At 42.0% G+C, this 25,467-nt stretch overlaps 1 protein-coding gene across 4 annotated transcripts in view; it reads left to right on the top strand.

Annotated features, from left to right (window-relative positions):
• PDE8A (phosphodiesterase 8A) overlaps positions 1-25,467 on the top strand; it is a 478,153-nt gene that overhangs the window by 437,407 nt on the left and 15,279 nt on the right. For all 4 annotated transcript variants that reach the window (XM_073618600.1, XM_073618598.1, XM_073618599.1 and 1 more), the window contains 5 exons: positions 13,259-13,307; positions 13,424-13,559; positions 19,189-19,387; positions 20,472-20,689; positions 23,375-23,507. In XM_073618600.1, the coding sequence (XP_073474701.1) occupies positions 13,259-13,307; positions 13,424-13,559; positions 19,189-19,387; positions 20,472-20,689; positions 23,375-23,507 (735 nt within the window). The remainder of the gene's footprint in view (positions 1-13,258; positions 13,308-13,423; positions 13,560-19,188; positions 19,388-20,471; positions 20,690-23,374; positions 23,508-25,467) is intronic.

Raw genomic sequence — 25,467 nt, forward strand, 5'->3', positions numbered from 1 at the left:
AAAAAATTTGTAGAAAAAAATGACATGTTCAAAAGACTCAATATGCCTCATAGATTGTATGTTGGGGTGTTTTCTTTCCAAAATGGGGTCATTTTTGAAGCGTTTCCGTTGTCCTGGTGCTCCAGGACCTAATGTATGCTCTTAGAACACCTGATGGCGCTCCCTGCATGTTGGGCCTCTGTATGTGGCCACGCTGTGTAAAAACCTCATACATGTGGTATTGCCATACTCAGGAGGAGTAGTAGAATGTGTTTTGGGGTGTAATATGCTGCATATGCTGTGTGTGAGAAATAACCTGCTAAAATAACAATTTTGTGAAAAAAAAAAATAAAGAAAAAAAGAATCTTGATTTTGAAAAAAATTACAACTTCAAAAAACTCACCATGCCTCTTACTAAATACCTTGAAATGTCTACTTTCCAAAAATGGGTCATTTGTGGGGTATTTGTACTTCCCTGGCTTGTTAGGGTCTCAAGAAATGAGCTAGGCCTTCAGTACATCAGGTGTGATCAATTTTCAGAGATTGGCACCATAGCTTGTGTACGCTATAACTTTCACAAAGACCAAATAATATAAAGCGATTTGGGTTATTTTACCAAAGATATGTAGCAGTATAAATTTTGACCAAAATGTATGAAGAAAAATTACTAATTTGCTAAATTTTATAACAGAAAAATGCATTTTTTTACAGAATTTTCGGTCTTTTTTCTTTTATAGCGCAAAAAATAAAAAACCCAGCGGTGATTAAATACCTCCAAAAGAAAGCTATATTTGTGGCAAAAAAAGGACATCAATTTTATTTGGGTACAGCATCGCATGACCGCACAATTGTCAGCGACGCAGTGCCGCATCGCAAAAAATGGCTTGGTCAGAAAGTGGGTAGACCTTCTGGAGCTGAAGTGGTTAATAGCAGTTCTGAATTGAAAAATTGGACTTAAAGGGGTTGTAAAGTTAGAAGATTTTCCAAATCGTCTTTCAGGACAGCACCCGAGAGATCATGGCTCCTCCTCCCACAGGAAACACCTCATCAATTAGGTCTTTAAATTGGAATCCTCCACGTTGCCTCATCAGTTTTTTGTGTTTCCTCCAGCTGGAGGAACACCTCTGGTGGGAGCCATGATCTCTCAGGTTATCCTGGGAGACACAGGTTCTCACCTGATAGGTCTTTTTAGGCTAGGAGAGTGAGCCTCCCACTTGCCTCTTATATGGATGGTCCCGTGGGCTCCCTCTCCCTCTTCCGTGCTCGGGGAGAGCCTGTACGTCCGGGGGTGCTGTCTAAAAAATTTTTTTTTTGGCCTGCAGGTGGCCGTCCTCTGTTCCCTTTTACAGAGGGAACGAGCGGTGGTGGCCGACATGTTGCTGGTGGCAGAAGAGCGCTTCAGCCACGTCCAGGCAGCACTTCCGGGTCGGCGCGTGCGTCATTTCCGGCGCAAAGCGCAGTGGGAGAGGGCAGGGTCACCTGGCGCCTTATTTCCGGTTCCAGGTCAGCGCAGCGGCGTTTTCGAATCTGGAACCGGTCGTTCTACCACGCACCGCAGGACAGCACCCGAGAGCGATGCAGCGGAGAAGGGGGCAAGCCAAGGCGCCAGCAAGGCTAAGGTAAGGGACTGTGTCCTCTATTACCCTGGGCCGTTTTCTCCTGTGGGGGGGTTACTCACCCTTTCCCCCCCTTCCCCCCACCACCCCCCCCCCCACCCCCCTCTCAGAAGGTATGTTGCAGTGGCTAGATTTAGATATCTGCCCTACAACAGGGGATTAGGTGGTGGTGGCTTGCTGGGCACATGGAAATGAGAGGTTTCTTCCTTAGTGCACCTGGGTGTATTATTTGCGCTGTATTACAGCCTTTTAAGCGTGGTTGCTTGTCTCTTTTCTGTTTGTCCAGGCCAAAGGTTCTGCCCAACCAGTCAAGAAAAGGTGCCCTGTTTGCAAAGAAAAATTAGGCAAAAGGATGGACCTGCTTCTTAAAAGAACCTGGCAATCAGTAATGCACAATCTGAAACCAGCAATGGCAACAACCTGTGTTGCAAGGAACTTAGATCACTGGGTTAACCAGTTGAAAGCCCATGTCATAGCAGATTCCTCAAAACAGGAGATTCTAGACTCTTTTTCAACCCTGTCGGCAGCAATATCATATATTGCAGATGCGTCTGCGGAATCTATCCGCATGTCAGCAAGGTCAGCAGCTTTGACAAATTCTGCCAGAAGGGCCTTATGGCTGAAGACGTGGCCAGGAGATGCTGCATCTAAAAATAGATTGTGTGGTATTCCGTTTGCGGGTGATCTGCTATTTGGTTCAGAGCTGGAGTCCATTCTTGACCGAACGACAGATAAGAAAAAGTCGTTTCCAGTTAGGAAGAAACAGGTGCAAACCCGTAAGCGTTTCTTTCGGCCCCAAAAAGGTCAGCAGGAACGGAAAATGCAGGGCAAGAGGAAGTCATGGTCTTCTCAGAAGCCCAAAGGTAGGGGTGGAGTGCTCTTCAATCCTCCTGCGGCCTCCGCAAAACCACAATGACTCTGTCAAGGTCGGGGGAAGACTACAGGAGTTTCTTCCTCAGTGGAGAGCCATTTCCTCAAATCAATTCGTTGTAAAGATGCTCTCCCAGGGGTATGTGATAGAATTCACGGAAGAACCTCCAAGAAGATTCCTGGTGACAAACGTCCCAAGGGACGCAGTCAAGGCTCTCGCCATGAAGTCCTTAATTCAGGAACTGAAAAATCAGAGAGTCATTGTTCCGGTCCCAGCGGGGGAGTTCTTCCAGGGGTTCTACTCACTTGTCTTTCTGGTTCAGAAACCTTCAGGAAAGTTCCGTCTTATCCTGAATCTCAAAATGCTGAACAAATCGGTAGAATACAGAAGGTTTCGGATGGATTCAATATTTTCAGTAAGAAACCTCCTGTACCAAGGGTGCTATATGGCATCAATAGATTTACAAGATGCCTACCTCCACATTCCTATTGCCGCCAGGTCGCAGAAATATCTGAGGTTAGCACTGAAAGAAGGGAAGAAGGTGGTACATCTGCAATTCAGAGCACTCCCGTTTGGTCTGTCATCATCCCCAAGGGTCTTCACGAAAATAATGGCCGAAGCTCTGGCGCCTCTGCGTCTAGAGGGGATCTCAGTTATTCCTTATCTGGACGACCTGCTGTTTTTTGCCCAGACCAGAGAAGGTCTTCAAGAAAACTTGCTCAGAGCCCGTGTTCATCTAGAATCCATGGGGTGGATTTTAAACCTTCAAAAATCAAATCTGATTCCCTCACAGGAAGTGTTATTCCTGGGTTTCCGTATCAACTCTTTAGAACAAAAAATTTTTCTTCCAGAGGAAAAACAGAAAAAGTTGATTCAAGTAGTGTCATTGCTACAGTCCAATCAAGTTCTGTCCATCAGGAAGGTTATGTCAGCATTGGGAACCCTGACCTCTTCCATTCCGGCCATCCAGTGGGCAAAGCTCCATTTCAGACCTCTGCAAAGTTTCCTGTTAAAAACCTGGAATCACCAGCAGGATTCACTAGATTCATTAGTGAAGATCCCTACTTCAGTAAAAAGAAGTCTGTGGTGGTGGAAGAACCAGACAAGGTACTCAGAGGGGCTGTTATGGTCCTTCCCAACTCAGGTGAGGTTGACAACAGATGCCAGTTCCTGGGGTTGGGGGGCTCATATGAGCGGCCGGTGGGCTCAGGGCTCGTGGGACACAAGAGATGCCCTGAGGTCCTCAAATTGGAGGGAACTAAAAGCTATAGAAATGGCCTTACTGACCTTTGCGAAAGAAGTCCAGGGGCAACATACTCAGATCCTGTCAGACAACGCCACGGCGGTGGCTTACATAAACAGACAAGGGGGAACCAGAAGCAAGGTTCTGCAGAGTTTGGCAAAAGGCATTCTGAGTTGGGCAGAGCTCTATACTCTATCCTTATCCGCGGTCCATTTAAAAGGGACCCTAAACAGAGTGGCGGATTTCCTAAGCAGGAACCAGATTTTAGAAGCAGAGTGGCAATTGAATCCAGAAGTCTTCCAGTTAATAGTGCAGAAATGGGGGTGCCCAAGAGTGGATCTCTTTGCCACCCAGGAAAACTCGCAAATGTCTCGCTTCTTCTCCCTGGACAGGAACGAGACATCACTGGGAGTGGATGCTCTGGCACAAGATTGGAAGTTTCACCTCTGTTACGCATTCCCCCCGTTTCAGCTTATCCCTCGGGTCATAGCGAAAATCAGGAAGGAGGAGACAACAGTGATTCTCATCACTCCTTTCTGGCCAAAAAGGCCTTGGTTTTCATCCCTTCTCCAGATGCAACAAGAACCTTACTGGCACCTTCCGTTAAGAAAAGACCTTCTGTTACAAGGTCCTCTATTTCACCAGGCAGTAGCAAAACTAAAGCTCACGGCCTGGCTACTGAGGAGCAGCTCTTGAAGAGGAAAGGTTTCTCGGATAGGTTGGTAGCTACCCTTCTGTCTAGTAGAAAGAAGGTTACAAGAGCAATCTATTCCAAAGTCTGGAAAATCTTCAACTCCTGGTGCACAGCATCTGACAGATCTCCAAAACAAATTTCTTCTGTGCTTGAGTTTCTGCAAGAAGGGGCGGACAAGGGCTTAGCGGTCAGCACCCTCAAAGTTCAGGTTGCTGCGCTGGGGGTATTCCTGGAAAAATCCATTTCATCAGAACCCCTAGTAATAAGATTCTTCAAAGCTCTTACCAGGTCTAGACCAGTGGTAATCAAAAGCTGTCCAGCATGGGACTTATCGGTTGTTCTACAGGCCCTGACCAAGGAACCTTTTGAACCCATTAATTTAGCCTCCCTGAAATTTATTACTTTGAAAACAGTGTTTTTAGTGGCTGTTACAACAGCTCGAAGAGTCAGTGAGCTGCAAGCCTTATCAATCAGGGAGCCTTTCTTTTCCATTTTTTCAAACCGAATTGTTCTGAAGACGGATCCTAATTTTTTGCCGAAGGTCGCTTCGATCCAGAATCGAACTCAGGAAATAATACTTCCTACCTTTTGTTCTAATCCATCGGGTAAGAAGGAAGAAGAATTCCATACCCTGGATGTTAAAAGAGCAGTCTTGAGTTACTTGGAAAAAACTAAAGACTTTAGATGTTCAGATGCTCTGTTTGTTTTATTTTCCGGTAATAAAAAAGGAAGACAAGCTTCTAGACTCTAGAGCAACCATTGCCAGATGGTTAAGAATGGCTATCTCAGAAGCCTATTCCCTTACAGGTCTGGAGAGTCCATTAAATGTCCGGGCTCATTCTACAAGAGCTTCCGCGGTGAGTTGGGCAGAAAAAGCTGGCGCCACCCCCGAACAAATCTGTAAGGCAGCTACTTGGACAAGTCTGACAACCTTTGCCCGTCATTATAGGTTAGATCTCATGACGGCTGGGGACCAGGCTTTTGGAAGGAAAGTCTTACAGGCTGTTGTCCCACCCTAAATGGAGTAAGTCTCGATTATCCTCTCGGGTGCTGTCCTGAAAGACGATTTGGAAAATTGCAAGTTAGACTTACCGGTAACTTGTTTTCCAATAGGCTTTCAGGACAGCAGTAACCCGCCCTTTGTTTATGCTAATGCTGTAATACTATGATATAACTGTCACTTATGTGTTGCAGCTGGGGCTGGAGTTCTCTACAAACAACTGATGAGGCAACGTGGAGGATTCCAATTTAAAGACCTAATTGATGAGGTGTTTCCTGTGGGAGGAGGAGCCATGATCTCTCGGGTGCTGTCCTGAAAGCCTATTGGAAAACAAGTTACCGGTAAGTCTAACTTGCAATTTTTTATCCTAATGCATTCTATGCATTAAGATAAAAAGCCTTCTGTATGCAGCAGCCCCCCTAATACTTACCTGAGCCCCATCTCTATCCAGTGATGTTGTAGGATTGTCTTGGCTGCCCGGGACTCCCCTCCTCATTGGCTGAAACAGCAGCGTGGCACCATTGGCTCCCACTGCTGTCAATTAAATTCAGTCAGCAAATGAGATAGATAGATTGCATGAATCTATCTATGGCCACCGTTGCCACTCCCTATTCGGGCGATGGATGCCTGAATTACAGCGGCGGGGGGGTGTTTTTGAAGCACCTGATTAGAGCCATAGGCTCTAATAGGCATCAAAAAAGCGCTTGCAGGTCACTCAGCTGTGTTAGAAAAGCGAATGAATATTCGCTTTCCTAACACTAAACCACCTCTCCGCCAGTCAGGTGCTCGGGTCTGTTACCTGTCACCTGATTGGCTGAAACGACAGGCGCCGCTATTGGATGCCTATCAGGAGGTGAGGACAGGAGATGAGGACGGCAGGAGACGCACGAAGGACCCCGCTAGTCGCTGTCACCCGCTGCCCCACCAAGACAGGGTAAGTGCCGGGTAGATGGCGAGCGGGGGGGTCACACTGGGGGCATTCAAGGGCACACTGGCAGCATTTAATGGGCACACTGGCAGTACTTGATTGGCACACTGGCAGTACTTGATTGGCACACTGGCAGCATATGATGGGCACACTGGCAGAATTTGGTGGCAAAGTGGCAGCGTTTGATGGGCACAGTGGCTGTTTGATGGGCACAGTGGCAGCATTTGATGGCACAGTGGCAGTGTTTAATGGGCACAGTGGCAGCGTTTAATGGGCACAGTGGCTGCAATTGATGGCACAGCTGCAGCATTTGATGGCACAATGGCAGTGTTTGATGGCACAATGGCAGCGTTTGATGGCACAGTGGCAGCGTTTGATGGCACAGTGGCAGCGTTTGATGGCACAGTGGCAGCGTTTGATGGGCACAGTGGCTGCGTTTGATGGCACAGTGGCTGCAATTGATGATTTTTTTTCAAAATTTTTTTGCGCCCCCCAAAAATTTTGAGCACCAGCCGCCACTGCTACACAGTGACAATTTATACCCAAAACTTTTTTTTTTTTTTTTTTTTAGATAGAATGGGGAAAAGGTTAGAACTCATGTTTTATTGGGGCTCTGTTAGAAAGACCTCACTTTCTGTTCTGGTGACAAACATCTACTAGACAGGAAGTGAGGTAAAATCTGCACCAGGAAAGCAGACAATAATAAAACTCTGACATGGGTTCTAGCCTTCCCCTTCTTAATGCAAAAAAGAGGGACTTACCATGGCTTTTACCAGAAGGTAATGAAGGAACCTCCGTCGGCAGTGAAATCTGACAGTGGTTTTATTACTTCTCCACTTTATCCAAAACTATGGGCTATAGATACTTTAAGCTTTCATAGCAATTTTCTTTATAGAGAATCCTTGGATTTCAGGCTACTGGGGTGCTGTGGTGAGATATTGAGTACAATTGCAAGTATCTACATGTGCCCACTTTCAGTGATAGCAGCCAGCTTATTTCCAAGGAGCCACCCCACATTTATCATGAAAAGGGTAACGGGCAGTTTTTTTTAAAATAATGTGCCAGTGGTGCTGAAATGTAAAAAAATATGGAGATATAAAAAATATATAGTGTGTGCGTATATGTATATATATATATATATATATATATATATATATATATATATACACATACACAGTATATAAAGTGTGTGTGTATGTGTATATATATATATATATATACACTGTATAGTATGTATGCCTTTCCATGGGTTAACAGATTGGCAGTATTGGTATTTACATGTCACTGCCAGCATTCAGGAAGTATGCGGAGAAAGTCCTGACATCAAGGCACCTCTGTCTTCCCCACATCCTGCTCTGTGTGGCTGCCCATGTTAGAAGTCATTCTTCTGATAAAATTAATGTTATGCATTGAGGGTGATGTCCAGAGCAACAGTCCACCTATTTATTTTCTGATGACATACCACAAGAGAGAATCATCCGTGTTTTTCTTGAACTGGGCATTTGAAAATCTGGCGGTGGAAGCATTTTTTTTATGAATGGATAGCTGGCTTTAAATGAGGAACAGGACATTTGAATGATATTTTCCTTTTTCCATTTATTTTACAGAAACTGCCTTCAAAAATCACTAATTTGTAGCACGTTAAAAAAGAACACAGCTTTAGGAAACCTTGGGGAAAAAGGAAAATAAAAGACATGAATATCCATTGGCTGCTACATTAGTAGACAGATTAATAATAGTGCACTTTTTCCATTAAAGCTGAACTTTATGTATGATCTTAATTGGATACTTAGCAGTGGGTATGAACCCACATCCCAGTTTTTTGTAGAATAGCCATAGTAAAGTGGTGCATGGTACTTTACATGGTTCAACTGTGTCTAGTTTATATGTATACTGCAGTCCCTCAGGTGTGGAATATACAGTATATACTTGCATTGGTCCAAGCTGGACCAATGTAACTATGCAATAAAAACTATACCTGGAGTTCAGCTGTAATTTACAACAGCAGAAAAATTATCTTCACTAATACATGAAAAGATTCTAACAACCTCAACATATTTGAAGTATTCTAAATTTCCTTACATCTGTACAGCCCTGTACTACAAAAATAAAAAAATACTCTATATTGGTTCCTAAAATGATCCCCTTTTTAATTTGTAGTGATTATAAGTCAGGATCACTGTTATAGACCAATATTATTGTTTATTCACAATCAACTGTTTCTCATCCAAGTGGCTTCATTGGTTCAAAGGAGTATCAAGAACATATAGTGCCTTGAAAAAGTATTCACACCCCTTGAAATTTTCCACATTTTGTCATGTTACAACCAAAAACGTAATTTTTTTTTTTTTTTTTATATAATTTTACATTTTAGACAATATATATATATATATATATATATATATATATATAAATTCTGGATATCTTATAGATACAGCAATTGCCATTATATAAGTAAACTCATCCTCTATTTCTATATCCTTAAACTTTTATTTCTCTTTTATCGAAACTAGAGTTTCTCTATCACATTATAAATCTTTGCATGTATCTATTTTCCAGTTAATATAACAGTCCAAAATACTATCCACCTCCTAAAATTATTTTACCAGGACTCACACAATACAAACAAACTCAACCCACATAAACCATACCCACTCTCAAAAAATAAATAAATAAATAAATAAATAAGGGAGAAAAGGAAAAAGGAGGGGGAAGGGAAGGGGGGGCCATGTAAAGTTCCTCAATATATATTTAGATAATATCGCAGAGGCTTTGAATTCCTCCCATTTTTGCCATATCCTTAAAGTTTGTTCTCTTAGACCTGCTTCTGTCTTTATTGTCAACTCCAGGGACTGCATCTCGTTCATCTCACACACCCATTCCCCAATTGAGGGATCTACCACCTTCTGTCAGTTTTGGGCTATAACTGTACGTGCTGCTGTTGGCATATGTCGTAAAATATCTTTTTTTATAAATTTTATTGAGCCAGGGATAATTGATAATGCAGAGACTAATACATCTGGTTGTGCAGTTAATCCTGTCATTTTCTGATATATATTATAAATATTTGACCAAAATAATAAAACCCCCGGACAGTAGTACCTTATGTGTGACATTGTACCTCTCGCATTAACACACCTCCAACATGTCTCTTGATTTTTCACGATTCATTTTGTGCATATCTACTGGGCATCTATACCATCTTGCTAAGATTTTATCATTTCTTTCTTGGTGTTTAGTTAGATAATGTGTGTGTTAATATAAAACAATCTTTCCCAGTCTGATCTAGGAATGGTCGTCTCCAATTCTTCCTCCCACCTAGTTAAATATGTTAACTCTTCCACTTTATTTTTTGGGGGCAAATATTTATAAATTGTAGATAAAGCATGAACTGGTCTTTGCTCTTGTAGTAATAGTTGTTCAAATTATGTTAATGGCCTATCTATTAGAGAGTTTTGTGTCAAAGATTGAATATATGTTTGGAGTTGTTGATATTGCATCCATTTGGTCCTAAATTCTAGGCCCAAATAATTCAGTGGAGAAAGTCTGTTCTCCACCAAGGTCTGGACAATTCTCACATCTTCTGGTGGAAATTCAGGATTGCAGAATAAAGGTGTCATTTGCCCGATCAGGGTAGACCAAGTCTCTTTCTTTAACCACTTCCCGCCCGCCCTATAGCGGATTGACGTCCGGGAAGTGGTTGTGTTATCCTGACTGGACGTCATATGACGTCCAGCAGGATAACATGCCCCAGCGCGCCCCCGGGGGCGCGCATCGCGGCGATCGGTGGAGCGGTGTGTCAGTCTGACACACCGCTACACTGATCTTGGTAAAAAGCCTCCGGCGGAGGCTCTTTACCACGTGATCAGCCGTGTCCAATCACGGCTGATCACGCTGTCAATAGGAAGAGCCGTTGATCGGCTCTTCCTCACTCGCGTCTGACAGACGCAAGTAGAGGAGAGCTGATCGGCGGCTCTCCTGGCAGGGGGGGTCTGCGCTGATTGTTTATCAGCGCAGCCCCCCCGCAGATCACCCCACTGGACTACCAGGGATGCCACTAGGACCACCAGGGAAGGGGCAACGTGGATGGCCAGGTATGTACCCCATGGCCATCCACATGTGCCCAATCTGTGCCAATCAGTGCCCACAAATGGGCACTGATTGGCACTATTATGCCAAAGATCTGCCCAGCAATGACCAGATCTGCCCAGCAATGCTATATCAGTGCCACCTGTCATTGCCCATCTGTGCCACCTGTCAGTGCCCATCGGTGCCACCTGTCAGTGCCCATCGGTGCCACCTGTCAGTGCCCATCTGTGCCCATCAGTGCCCACCTATCAGTGCCACACATCAGTGCCACACATAAGTACCCATCAGTGCCACCCATATATGCCAATCAATGCCACCTACGAGTGCCCATCGGTGCCACCTATGAGTGCCCATCAGTGCCGCAAACCAGTGCCACCTATCAGTGCCCATCAGTGCCACCTATCAGTGCCCATCAGTGCCGCCTATCAGTGCCCATTATTGAAGGAGAAAGCGTACTTATTTACAAAAAAATTTAACAGAAACAAAGAAAAACTTGTTTTTTTTCAAAATTTTCGGTCTTTTTTTATTTGTTGCGCAAAAAATAAAAACCGCAGAGGTGATCAAATACCACCAAAAGAAAGCTCTATTTGTGGGAACAAAATGATAAAAAAATTGTTTGGGTACAGTGTAGCATGGCCGCGCAATTGTCATTCAAATTGCAACAGCGCTGAAAGGTGAAAATTGGGCTGGGCGGGAAGGTGTCTAAGTGCCTGGTATTGAAGTGGTTAATAATACATCCCACACTTTGAATGTTGATGAAACCAAAAATGGCATTTCCCTCCTCGGAGGTCGGGAGCCCCTGGCTACCCATGGTAATGATTTCAGTTTCATGGCAGTGACATCTTCCTTCAATTTCACCCATTGTTTGCAATTTGCATTATGAAACCAGTCCACTATCCTGGTCATGAATGCAGAACAAAGATATATTGAAAAATCTGGAAGAGCCAGGCCTCCATTTATCTTTGCCCTAATTAGTATGTCTCTTCTAATTTGAGGTGATTTTTGTGGCCATATAAATCTCCCTACAGCTCTGCGTAATTGACCCAGTAGATTTGTTGGAAAGAATATTGGAATTGTCTGAAATATATATAATAGTTTTGGTAGTATATCCATTTTTACAATATTAATCCTTCCCATCCAGGAAAAAAACGTTCTATCATATTTTTGGAGTAGTTTGATTATATTTTGAATTATCGGAAGATAATTCAGATCTTGAAGTTTAGTTAAGTCTCTGGGGATGTGTGTTCCTAAGTATTTAATAGCTACTTTTTGCCACTTAAAAGAAAAATTTATTAGAAGAAGACCTAGAGTTTTATTTGATAATGTAATATTTAGAGCTTCTGATTTGTCATAATTAACTTTAAAGTTGCTCCACATCGGTTAAATTCCTGGATTAGATTTAGTATCTACTAGATTAGTAATATATAACAATAAATCCTCTGCATATACAGACATTTTATATTCTGTTTCCTTAATCTTAATCCCTTGAATATCTAGATTATTATGAATAGCTGTAGTCAAATGTTCCATTACCAGTACGTACAACAAAGGGGATAAAGGACATCCCTGTCGGGTTCCGTTCCGTATCGTCACTGGATCCGAGAGAGCTCCATTTATCTGTATTTTAGCTCTTGGGTTATGATACAGGGCCATCATTTTCTCCAAAAGTTGAGAGCCTATTCCCTATTGTTTTAGGGTCTCCTCGAAAAACACGACCCCACCCTGTCAAATGCCTTTTCGGGATCTATGGCCAAAAGACAGGATGGGATGGAACACCTCCGAACAAATTCCACTAGTGTAAGAGTCTTCAATGTATTGTCTCTTGCCTCTCAACTCTTCGTAAATCCCACCTGATCCAGATGAATGTATGTTGGTAAAATTGGTGTAAGTCTATTTGCAATAACCGTAGAATATAATCGAAGATCTCTGTTTGTTAGGGAGATCGGACGATAATTTCCACATAACATATGATCTTTCTCTGGCTTCGGAATGACCAAGATGTTTGCTTCCAATCCTTGTGGGGCAAAGGGTCGATTGAGACCGAATTAAAGGTCCTACTCATAATAGGGATCAACAATTCCTTAAGTGCCCTATAAAAACGCGGATTAAAACCGTCTGGGCCTGGGCTTCCCCTTTTTTTCCCTCCCCCCTATTTTTTTTTTAGTACAACAGCATGTGCCTGTGCGAGGGCCATGTTTACCCGGGAATACACCGATGTTTCATGCATCCCCAATGCACACACCCCCATTTATGTTAATTGAAACAGAAAGTGTGCTCTTGGGGCCATGCACCCAAAGCTGGACAGATGCCAAATGGGAGCAGTGGCTGAGGACTTCCTGAGGACTGATGACCAAAACTGAACTGCCTATTCAAACTGAGGCCAAACCAGTTGATTTATCTCTGAAATGTATGCCCTATTTACAAGTTTTGAAACTTCTTCAGCAATTACAGAGCAAATTCATCTGAATGTGACTTACTTTACCATGACCAGGACACATAAGAACATTCACAGATGATTAAAGGTGATCCTTACCAGGTAGAATTCACACCATGTCAGTATGTACTTATTCCTGTCTGACAATTCACCAACAATGTAAGACAGGTAATAAACATACATTACTTGAATTCGATTCAAAGGCTTTCTCTTTGATCGCAAAGAAGATTTTGGATATAATAGAATGGAAATATATGAGCTGACCTTTCTGTATTTAGAATCTTTCTGGACAATTACCTAGCATCCCAGCACTTCAGAAGATCTAAAAGCCAAATGAATAACAGCGTATCTATGTGTAAAGTAAGTAAGAATTTCTCATTTTTTTCTTGTATTTACATTTGTAGGATGGTTTAAGAAGACTTTCAGGAAATGAGTACATATTTTCATCAAAACGTAAGTTACTCCCATATATTGTATTAGACCCACAATCGTCTTTACTGAAATACTGAGGGTAGCCTGAATTCCTCAATAAATGTTTTAATTTTGTGTTTTTTATTTCATCTGAACAGATGTTCATCCATCTTCTGGGCACCCAATCTCCTCTCTCTCCCTTTCTGACATCCCACCGAGGATAGCACAAGCAATGGAGAATGAAGAAGATTGGGAATTTGATATTTTTGAACTAGAGGCTGCTACTCATAAAAGGTGCAATATAAAACTGCATTAGCCTTATAGTGTGTCTACTCATACAAAACTTTATTTTCCGATAAGCTCTGAAGTTTCCATATTAGACAACATCAAAAAAGTCATATTTAAAGTTAGGGCACTTTCACACTGAGGCACGGGATCATTGGCAGTAAAGCGCTGCTATTTTTAGCGGCGCTTTACTGTCATTTTAGAAACGATTTTTGTCCGCTAGCGGTGTGCTTTTAACCCCCGCTAGCGCTTCGGCGGCGCTGCCTATTGATTTCAATGGCCAGGGGCGCTTTAGGAGCGGTGTATACACCGCTCCTAAAGCAACTCAAAGATGCTGTTTACAGGACTTTTTTTAAATTCCCGCAAGCGCACCGCTTCAATTTGAAAGCACTCGAGCTTTCACACTGAAGTGACAGGAGAGGCGCTTTACAGTCGCTTTGCAGGTGCTATTTTTAGTGCTATAGCGCCTGTAAAGCACCTCAGTGTGAAAGTAGCCTTACCGATAAACATGTTTGTAACTGATTCTTCAGAGAATCTCTTAAGAGATCTCATACCATCTAACAAAGAAACATTGAACGAGTTGGACTTTTTGGAAACTGTTAGTTCTGCAGATCAACATGTGGCATGGTATTCATCCATTTTCTTTCAATGAGAAAACATCAAATAGAGCACTTGTCTGGAAATTTCATTGATATCAAAGCTCTGTTAAATAATGTGGTACAAAGTCCAGTAATCCATAACAAGAAATTACTGTTATACTCCAGTAAACTAGTATAGTTAGCATAATAACAGTTTTCTTCAGATTGGTTGTTATGGGAATTTCATACAAAATTTAGGAAATAAACTATTCACAAACGTAGGCAGCCCAAACTGAGCATATGTTAAAAAACATCAATACAACCAGTGGATTTAGAGAAATAGACAGCTGAGGATTCTTGAAAAACTATCCATTTTCAGCTTACTTTTCACATTCTAAGCTTTCCTACTTGCATTATAATTCAGCCTCCTTAGCCAGTATGGAAGCTCAAAAGCAGGTTAGGGCCAAGCTTGACTTGCCTTTGACATGCAGTTTTTAATGCTTTTAATTGTTTTCCTTGTATGCTTCATTTAAACTTTCCAATGTTGTGAAAGGTTTTAACTCTTTTGACTACAGAAAACTGAAATCTGAGTGGCTGCTATATGTTCTGGCACTGAAGAAGGCTGTTAAGTTTTGTGAACACTGCTTTTGAAAAATTTGGGTCAAAGATGACCCATGGTCATCATAATTGCATTGTTTTACTGCTTTCCTGTATGCCTAAAAATGCATTGACTGAAATCAAAGTGTCAAAGAGCCATACTTTTAACATCACTTGAAGTTTCACAAATCCATAATTAATGATTAGGATGAGCAGATGACCATGTGGTCTGTTGGCACATTTACTGTCTCAGCTAACGTTCCCAGCAGACTGCGTTCGGAGCAAAGTAATTTGCTTCAGTTGGATTTTCCAGTCCTGGAGCTACTGTTTGCAACTATCAAAATGTCAGGAAATTGTAGTGTGCTGTATTCTTGGCTCTTAGGTGCCATGATTGTGCAGTCATATCTTTTTATAACATTTGACTGCCATCTGATGTCAGCTGCCAGCTCAAAATGCAATGCAAATGGTATGTATAATGGGATAGGTCCAGTTTATAATAAAGATTTAATCAGTTTTGCATGTTAATATACTAGGGATTTTTCTGCCCACTTGTTCACTATCCTCTTTAACGCTATGATGGTTAAAAGATCAAAAGTGCTATTTCATGTAAGATTCCAGTTTTTATGGTATCATTTATCTTAAAAAAAAGTTCTCTTCTGCATAGTTGTGGGTAGGTGGCCTAAACCCGAAACATTATGAACTGTGGCCTTTCAGAGAAACCAAACTTCTCGAGAACTTGAAAAGTAATAGGATTTAAATGCTATGTATGCTTTGTTGTGAAGAGTAATAGACCAGTAATTAATCCAGAAGAGTGACTTAATACTTGAGAATATTACATGATACTAGTTGAAGGAAGCCAGAGTAGATGTCAGAATATTGCAATTATCATTTCCTAATCATGTGTTAAGGAACACAGGATGACGTATTTCAGGTACATTGAGTTATGCTGCCTTAAGGAAATTGGACACTGGAAAACAAGCTAAGGATAGCCAAGTATAACCTCCCCCATATGAGCAAATAAAGATCTGGATAGCCGTACTCCAATATGCATTCTGTATACTGAGCCAGCACCCTTGGCAAGGAAGGTGTTATTCAGGTACAGATGCCTAGAGCGAGTTCTCTCTTTATAACCTCCCCCACTCTGGTCGTGCCTCAGTTTTTTGCAAATTCTCTGTGAGAACGAATGTTCTTTCTTCTGAGGAAAGCAAAACCTTTTCTTTCTTTTTTTATGCAGGGTTTTTTTGTCTAGCAGGTTTATTCAGTTGCTGCATAGTTAGAAGTTGCTCTCAGTTGCCATAAAAGCCATACCCAGACCCCACTGAGAGGCCAGGCCTATAATGTGTCTATGAGCACTGGGCTCTGCTGAAGGCACTCACCCTAGACACCTGTGTGTTATGCATGAGCAAGCCACAGATCTCTTTACAGGTCCAAGGCCACAGTTCACCTGTCTGGTGGAACCCTGTTCTGAGTCTGATGGTGCCTACTTTTCCTCTGTTTTTTTCTGCTAAGGGGTTAACTTGTAGAGCTTGGACTGCAACCAAGGGAGCTGTGCCATATTTGAGTTTGGCAAGCTAGCAGTCCTATACTCCAGTTGCACTTGTTCTTTGGCCCTATTGCTCCTGAGCAAGTCTTCTCCAGGGTTCCCATTGCGTGTGCATGCTCCTTTTTTCCACTATGCAAGCAGACTTTGTTACATTCCCACCATCTCCTTTGTATTTGAACCACTTCAACGATCCACTGGATGCTCCCCTGGGCAACCTGCTGCTTTATAGTGACCTGAACATAGACAGCATTAACCCATGCTTTTTAATCATTGGTTTGTAAGGCCCATTCACACCTATGAAGGTTGCAGTTGATGCATATTACAGTTGCATTTTGCTTTTTTAATACACATTTTTGATCCATTGAAATCTATGGAACCAAAAACACGACCTGCTTGTCCCTGACCCTTTCCAATTAATTCACATATGTGAACATGACCCATAGGAAACCATCTTAGCGCACTAAACGCACTAAAAAATGCATAGGTTTGAACCAGGCCTAAGTACCCCTTTGGGCAATCCCACACTTTTATGTCTAGGATGGTAGATTATAAGTCCTAGGTGCCTTGCCAGCTTGCGATGCTCTAAAAATGCCAAGGGGGCCTTGCAGTGTACTCTCTTAGGGACCTGACACTAATAGCCCAGACCACTTTCCCCTGCCTCTTCCTCGCAGTCTTACCTGTCATCTTCAGGGGTAAAAAGGTAGTTCTTCCTCTTATCTAGGGAAAGGATTCTCTGCTACTATGTTTTGAGTTTATGGAGGAAACAGCCATGTTAGCTGATTCAGAAAGCAGGGGGCACAAACATGCTTCCATGTCCTCACCTGCAGAGTCCATCTTTTGTTTCCCTGGGGCTGCAGCTGCTACTGCACAGTCAGCTGAGGATGCAGAGTATTGTACCATGACATTATTTGAGGAGTCCCAATCCGCAGACATAACTCCAAAACTTTATATATAACTATATATATATAACTATATATATATATATATATATATTTATATATATCTTTGTATATTAAATATTGGTCCCTATTGACGCAGTCCACAGATGCCTAGACTTGGAGCTACCTCCATCAGCTGTACCTAAAGTTTCAAGCTTGTGTTGCAACCAGTTTTGTATAGTGATTGGCGTAATCCTGATAAAGTCTTTACTCCTCCCAAGCGTTTTGCCCAGCAATATGCTATTAAAGAGGGGTTCTTAAAAAAGTGGGCTGTCCCTGTAGTGGACCCGGTAATTTCCTATCTTAACGAAATATTGTTTTTACGGATTACTGCACTATGGAGATTTCCTTTGTCTTATATGGCCCTTATTAAATGGAGGAGTGGAAGAGGATTATTACGGCACAGTAGGAGAGTTATTAATGCTTACCATCATAGTTACTGCCCCATTTATCTCGTCCCTGGCTTTATGTTCTAAGGAGAGGAGAGTGGAATGTGATCTTCCGTTAAGGATATTTATACCGAAAGCACTGTTAGATCCTTGTGGTTTTTGATTAAGGTGAGCTGCTAGAGCACACTCCTGGTGGATTCTGGATGGTGGAAGCAAGTGTGACTACAATATTTTCAGAGGCCTATTTGCACATGTATTTTTTTGCACTATTTGCACGTTGATATTATTAATCATCCCACTATTTTCTTTGCACATGCACTTTAATGTTTGGAACTGACCCTTGGCATTTCCTAATATTTTGTACAATTTTTATGGACTGATGTATTGTGTGACATCACTTATGGACACTTTTTTCATGTGCGTTATTAGAAGATGTTGTATGACTCTCTGTTTGTCATTCCAGAAGGACCCTGTAAGGGACAGCCTGCTATGGCCTTGAGGACAAGGTTTCACACACTCTACCAGATCAGTTAGTGATTTTTGAGCTTTTCAGAATAAAGCATCTGTTTCTCATGGCTGCCACCTGGTCTTTGGTTCACATGTTCATTAAGTTTTGCCATGTGGATGTTCAGGCCTCAACTGACACTGTCTTTGGTCATTCAGGCAGTTCTGTAGGCTCTGTTGATCCCCCTTGATTAACCCATAGGGTATCCTGGTAGCTTTTCATTTGCTTTGCTGCCTACCCATCCGTTGGACTGCTTTTGGACATCCCAATGTACCTGAATTAACTCATCCTGTGTCCTTTAATGTACGATTAAGAAAATAGGATTTTTGACATACCAGAAAATCCTTTTCTTGAAATACATTAAAGTGGTTGTACACCCTGTACAACCACTTTTACCTACAGGTAAGCCTATATTAAGGCTTACCTGTAGGTGCTTGAAATATCTCCTAAACCTACACGGTTTAGGAGATATTTACAAAAAAGCCACGCGGCGCATGCGCATTTAGAAAGGGCAGATCGTGCCGTTTCTAATAGGGGTCATGCTGTGACGTCATGTGACTCCGGCAAGTCACAGAGCCAAAGTTTGCGCCCCAGAAGGAAGAGGGGTGAAGATGGATGCTCGCTACTAGTGGGGACAGCGGTGACATCGCAGGCTCCGGTTTCAGGTAAGTGACACACAACGGGCTACTATGCTATGCATACTAGCCCATTATGCTTTACCTTTGCAGGGAAATAAAGAGGAAGTAAAACCCACCAAGGTTTACTTCCTCTTTAAGGGACACTGGTCCTTCCCCTATGTTCTTAGTATCCACTCCTACCTTTGTTTGCTACAAAACTGAGGCATGATGGGATTGGGTGAGGTTATACAAGGTTACTCCTATAACTTTGTTGGCCAGTGTCCAGTCTCCTGAAGGAAGCAGCATAATCCAATTTACCTAAAATACTACACCCTGAGTACCTTAATGTACTCCAAAAAAAAAGATTTTTCAATAAATTAAAAATCCTATTTTGTTAATCCCCTATTATGTAGCATTGCTGAAAGTCACCAATAATTTCTCTGACAACATGAATTTGCTCTTTTCACACAGGCCCTTAGTGTACCTTGGCCTTAAAATGTTTGCTCGATTTGGCGTTTGTTCATTCTTGAATTGCTCAGAAGCGACATTGAGATCTTGGCTCCACATTATTGAGTCAAACTACCATTCGAGCAATGCTTATCATAACTCAACACATTCCGCTGATGTCTTACATGCCACTGCTTACTTCCTGTGCAAAGAAAGAGTGAAGGTAAGTTACAAAATGATAATTGTATCCCCCTTAGGACCTACCATGTCTCCCTGAACACTTAATGTTATTAGGATACTGTTGGCTGTAATACAGAATCCAGTTAGGATTGCATTGCAGCTGGACAGAGATCACATGACTCGTTCTAAGTTGATGTTGATGAAAAATCATATCATCCATTAATTAGCTGGCTTTAGATCCTCCAACCTCCATATATGAGGTAGAAAACAAATGTGTATTAGAGGATTAGAGTCTATCCACATTATTGAGCATTTCATTATAACATGCCTAAAAATGTACATAGTAACTTTATGTTTTATCTCTGGTACTAACATAATTGTTCTCAGGTTACCAGTGCAGCTGTTATCCACAAACCAATGCTGAAGCTATAATCTCTGTAGAATTCAACAGCATTGCTGAGGCATTATGCACTTTTGCATTGTCCAGATGAAAAAATCTTGGTCACCTCTGTTACAAACAGCTCATGCACAGTCTTGCTCGCTATCCTGCTTTTTAGCACAGGAGAGTGCCCATATTATGACAGAGCAATGCTACACAATTAAATTAGCTTTGATGTATATATCTGGGCATCAGAAAGAGTCAGTTGGCATACATTCCTAACATCCACCAAACACTTAGGTAAGGTGTATTGAGACCAAAAAAGCATTCCTTGACACCTGGGATAAGGAAGCTGTATTGACACATCCTAAACACTTGCTTTCACCTGGGGTAGGTAAGGTATTGACACCCATTAACATTTCCTGGTATCTGAGGTAGGTAAGATGTATTAGACCAACCAAGACCCCTGACATTTAGGGTCGTTAAGGTGTATTGAAACTCATTAGGAGCTCCCTGGCTCCTGGGGTAGGTAAGGTGTATCAACACATAGAAGAACTTAGCAAAGTGTCACTTATTTTTTTTGCAATAATGCATTGAAGTGAACCCGACTTGTAACATTTGCTGCTGCTGATACTGTAGTCAATTAACATATGTATTCCTATCCCAGGGGAGCATAGAACCATTAGCAGCAATTTCACAAATGTGCCAGATTGCACTATTACTGATTTCTTGTCTTTTTTTTTTTCAGCAAAGCTTGGAGCCAATTGATGAGGTTGCTGCTCTCATTGCTGCCACTGTTCATGATGTGGATCATCCAGGGAGAACAAACTCTTTCCTCTGCAATGCTGGTAGTGAGTTGGCCATCCTGTACAATGACACAGCGGTGCTGGAGAGCCATCATGCAGCACTGGCTTTCCAGCTGACCACGAGAGATGACAAGTGCAATATATTCAAAAATATGGAGAGGTAAGACTGAGGACAAACAGTACTTTATTGGGCTCTTCTTACTTGCAACTGAGTCACTGAAAATGTGTTTAATAGTAAATGAAGATTAGATATTAGAGGTATCAGAAAAACTATCAGGTGTTCTTCAAATAAATGTATAATTCATGAATTTAGGACCTGCTGGTTTGGCCAGATTTAATATGTGGCCAGTTGAACTATTAACCTAAGAACAGTTAATGCAACGTAAGTTGAGAAGATTCTTCCATTTGATCTTAGGAGATGGGGTGCCAACGTCTTACTATATTCATCCAGGGAGTAACATGCAATGGAGTGGAATGGACGCCACTCTCCCAACCAGCCCGTGCAAGATGGAGATAAGAAATGGCCTTAGCCGCTGCTTGTCTGCTAAACACGTCCTATGACACATTTCACCCCGACCATCGGGGCTTAGTTCATAGACCTCTGTGACTAAGCCCCAGTGGGCAGTGCAAAGCGCAGGGCCCTTTAAGAGCACTGGTGAATTTAACAACAGTATAAGTACAGTATAGCAGGCATCACTAAGTGGCGTACCACGTGCTCCATGCGGACCAAGCTGCTGTCCCATCTGGACCCATGGTCACACCATTTAGGAGCCTTCCTTCCCCCTGGCCTCCACTGCTATCATTCTCAAGGCAGCCCGGAGAGAAGGAGGCAGGGGATAGCAAGGAGAGAGCAGGAGGCACAGCCACACTAGATAGAAGGAGATAGAAGGAGCAGGAGCTGCATGAGTTAGCTTTCTAGATTAACTAGCAGGTGATTGGTTGCTAGGCCAAGGACCAATATAGGAAAAGTTAACCTTGGCAGCCCCCTGCTCCCATCCTGCATCCAGAGGTGCTGTGCCTCCTGGCTGCTGTCCGCTCTCTGTAAGGTAGGCAAGAGGACATGGCTGTGGAGGGGAGGCAGTGGTTGACGTGAAGGTGGCAGTGCTGTGTGTGTGTGGGGGGTGAGTTGACGGGTGGGAGATGTGAAGGGGGCAGAGCAAATTATTGTGGTGGGAGGAGGGGGATGTGAAAGTAGAGCAGTGCTGTGGGGGGAGGGTATTGTGAAGAGGGGCAAGTGGGAGGGGGATGTAATGGAAGACATGCTGGAAGGGAGGTAGATTTGTAGGGCAGCAGAGCTGTGTGTGTGGTGGAGGTGATGTGAAGGGGACAGCTGTGGGGGGAGATGTAAATGGACGCTTCCCTGTCCCTGCTGAAGAAAAGCATCCCCACAACATGATGCTGCCACCACCATGTTTCACGGTGTGTGTTCAGGGTGATGTGCAGTGTTAGTTTTCCGCTACACATAGCATTTTGCTTTTAGGCCAAAACATTTAATTTTGGTCTCATCTGAAATGACTTTCTTCTTGCCACTCCTCCATAAAGACCAGATTTGTGGAGTGCACGACTAATAGTTGTCCTGTGGACAGATTCTCCCACCTGAGCTGTGGATCTCTGCAGCTCCTCCAGAGTTACCATGAGCCTCTTGGCTGCTTCTCTGATAAATGCTCTCCTTGCCCGGCCTGTCAGTTTAGGTGGATGGCCATGTCTTGGTAGGTTTGCAGTTGTGCCATACTCTTTCCATTTTCAGATCATGGATTGAACAGTGCTCCGTGAGATGTTCAAAGCTTTGGATATTTTTTTATAACCTAACCCTGTGTTAAACTTCTCCACAACTTTATCTCTGACCTGTCTGGTGTGTTCCTTGGCCTTCATGATGCTGTTTGTTTACTAAGGTTCTCTAACAAACCTCTAAGGGGTTCACAGAACAGCTATATTTATACTGAGATTAAATTACACACAAGTGGACTCTATTTACTAATTAGGTGACTTCTGAAGGCAATTGGTTCCAGTAGATTTTAGTTAGTGGTATCAGAGTAAAGGGGGCTGAATACAAATGCACACCACACTTTTCAGATATTTATTTGTAAACAAAAATGTGAAACCATCTATAATTTTCCTTCCAATTCACAATTATGTGCCACTTTGTGTTGATCTATCACATAAAATTCCAATAAAATACACTTACGCTTTTGGTTGTAACATGACAAAATGTGGAAAATTTCAAGGGGTGTGGATACTTTTTCAAGGCACTGTATAGACTAATCATTTCTTTGTCAGTGAGCAAACATACAAAATCAGCAGGGGATCAAATACTTTTTCCCCCTCACTGTATGTATGTGTGTATATATATATATATATATATATATATATATATTTATATATATAGAGATATAGATATAGCTTTTGCTGTGTGTGATGATACATTGCAGTGGTAAATGGTAATAGGAGGTGGGTTGTAATGTTGTATAAAGGACATTATGTAGCACAACACGTTTGGGAATTGGGGCAGGGGGAATTGGAAGGCAGGATCAAAATGAATGATAAGTCAAAAAAACTTGACTACAGAGATGAGTCAGTTTTGCACTTCTTCCTTTGTGTCTTTGGTGTTCCTTTTCAAAACTGGCTATAGCTTGCCTTGAATGCAGCAGTTTTGCATGTAGTTGGGCTTTACCAAATCTCCACTCTTCCAGCGCTGGCTTGTTGGTAAGATATAGCACTCTTGTTAATGGCTTTACGGCTGGGATGGCCACTTTGTATTTCTGCTAGTACGTGATTAATGTGCGTTGCTTTCTTTTTAGTAATGACTGGATAACATATTTAAGTTTGTTTTGTGTTCTTGTAACAGGAATGAATACCGTACATTACGGCAAGCTATCATCGACATGGTTTTAGCAACAGAGATGACAAAGCATTTTGAACACGTCAACAAGTTTGTAAACAGCATCAATAAGCCATTGACAGCTGTTGAAGAGAATGAGGTGTGTAAATCTGTGCCTGAAAGACCCAGAACTAAAGTGACCTTGTATAATCAGCTTCCATGTACTGTGCAGCCTGTTATTCATGTCATCAGCTGTTACAGACTAAATAGTTTGTCTGCAGCCTGCAATGAAATGTACTGTGCATTTCCCTTAGGACCAGAACAATATCTTATACATTTTTTTTATTTTTATTTATTTTTTTTTTTTTTTAAGGCTTTTCTTTAGTTCCTTTATGATTACATTTATTATCCTATCCATTAAAAAAAGAGTAATATAAAATTGCAAGAGAAAACTCGCCCAAACTCTACCGCTGTATAATGCAATTAGTGTGCAGAGTAATCAGTGCTCTGGTTAATTGAGTTCACAGTGAATCCTTAACAAGTACAAGCCGGCAACTCGATAGCTTCTCCATAGAAAAATTTATTGTATTTATGTAGCATCATAGCAGTAACATCATCCAAAATGCTGACGCGTTTCGGCCTAAGCCTTCATCATAGTATTAATATATGACATTAAAAACAGGTGTATATATAAAGAAACAACCCTCCTAAAGTGAGAGGCGCTGTATTTAGCTTAATTAAAAAATCATCACATTTATTGATTACAAATGGAGATGACCAAAACCTGGGCCAGATGATCACATATGACAGGGGGTTTAAACAGGAAACACAAAATGTTAACCATTAAAGTCCCACTGATGCAACAGTGGAAAATTTTGTCTTTTAACCACTTGCTGACCAGCCACCGCAGTTTTACTGCGGCAGAATGGCACGGCTGGGTGAAACAATGTTACCTTACGTTGCTTCGCCTTTTGGCCACTAGGGGTGTGCCCACAGCGCGTGCCTGACCATCGGGCTCCCGCGATTGCTCGTGACAGAACGAGAACCAGGATCTGTGTGTGTAAACACACAGATCCCGATTCTTTCAGGGGAGAGGAGACAGATCATGTGTTCATACTATGTATGAACACCGATTTCTCTCTCCTCCTAGACAGTCCCATCCCCCCACAGTTAGAAACACACATAGGGAACACAGTTAACCCCTTGATCACCCCCTACTGTTAACCCCTTCCCTGCCAGTGACATTTACACAGTAATTTTTTTTTTGCATTTTTATAGTACTGATCGCTGTATAATTGTCAGTGGTTTCAAAAATGTGTCCGATGTGTCCGCCATAATGTCGTAGTCCCGATAAAAATCGCAGATCGCCACCAGTACTAGTAAAAAAAAAAATAATAATAAAAATGCCATAAATCTATCCCCTATTTTGTAGACGCTATAACTTTTGCGCAAACCAATCAATATACACTTATTGCGTATGTAGAAGAATACATATCGGCCTAAACTGAGGAAAAATAATTTTTTTTTGATAAAAAATATGGGATATTTATTATAGCAAAAAGTAAAAGATAGTGGGGTTTATTTACTAAAACTTGAGAATGCAAAATCTGCTGCAGCTCTGCATAGAAACCAATCAGCTTCCAGTTTTTTTTGTTAAAGCTTACTTGACCAAGCTGAAGTTAGAAGCTGATTGGCTGCCATGTACAGCTGCACCAGATTTTGCACGCTTCGGTTTTAGTAAATCGACCCCATTGTGTTTTTTTCAAAATTGTCGCTCTTCTTTTGTTTATAAAAAAATAAAAACCGCAGAGGTGATCAAATATCACCAAAAGAAAGCTCTATTTGTGGGAAAAAAAGGAAGTCAATTTTGTTTGAGTACAACGTCGCACGAACGGGCAATTGTCAGTTAAAGCGACGCAGTTCCGAATCGCAAAAAATGGCCTGGTCATTGAGCAGCCAAATCTTCCAGGGGTGAAGCGGTTAAATCACAGTACAAAATAAATAATACATTTCAAAGACTTATTTCAAAAACAGGCTAACATCCATCCTGTTATTCATACCAAACGGCATCCTGGTATTTAAGGTGTGTATCCACCACACCTCCCGTTGGAGCAGGGTGC

The sequence above is a fragment of the Aquarana catesbeiana genome, linkage group LG03 (genome assembly GCF_042186555.1).
Source record: "Aquarana catesbeiana isolate 2022-GZ linkage group LG03, ASM4218655v1, whole genome shotgun sequence".
NCBI lineage: Eukaryota > Metazoa > Chordata > Amphibia > Anura > Ranidae > Aquarana > Aquarana catesbeiana.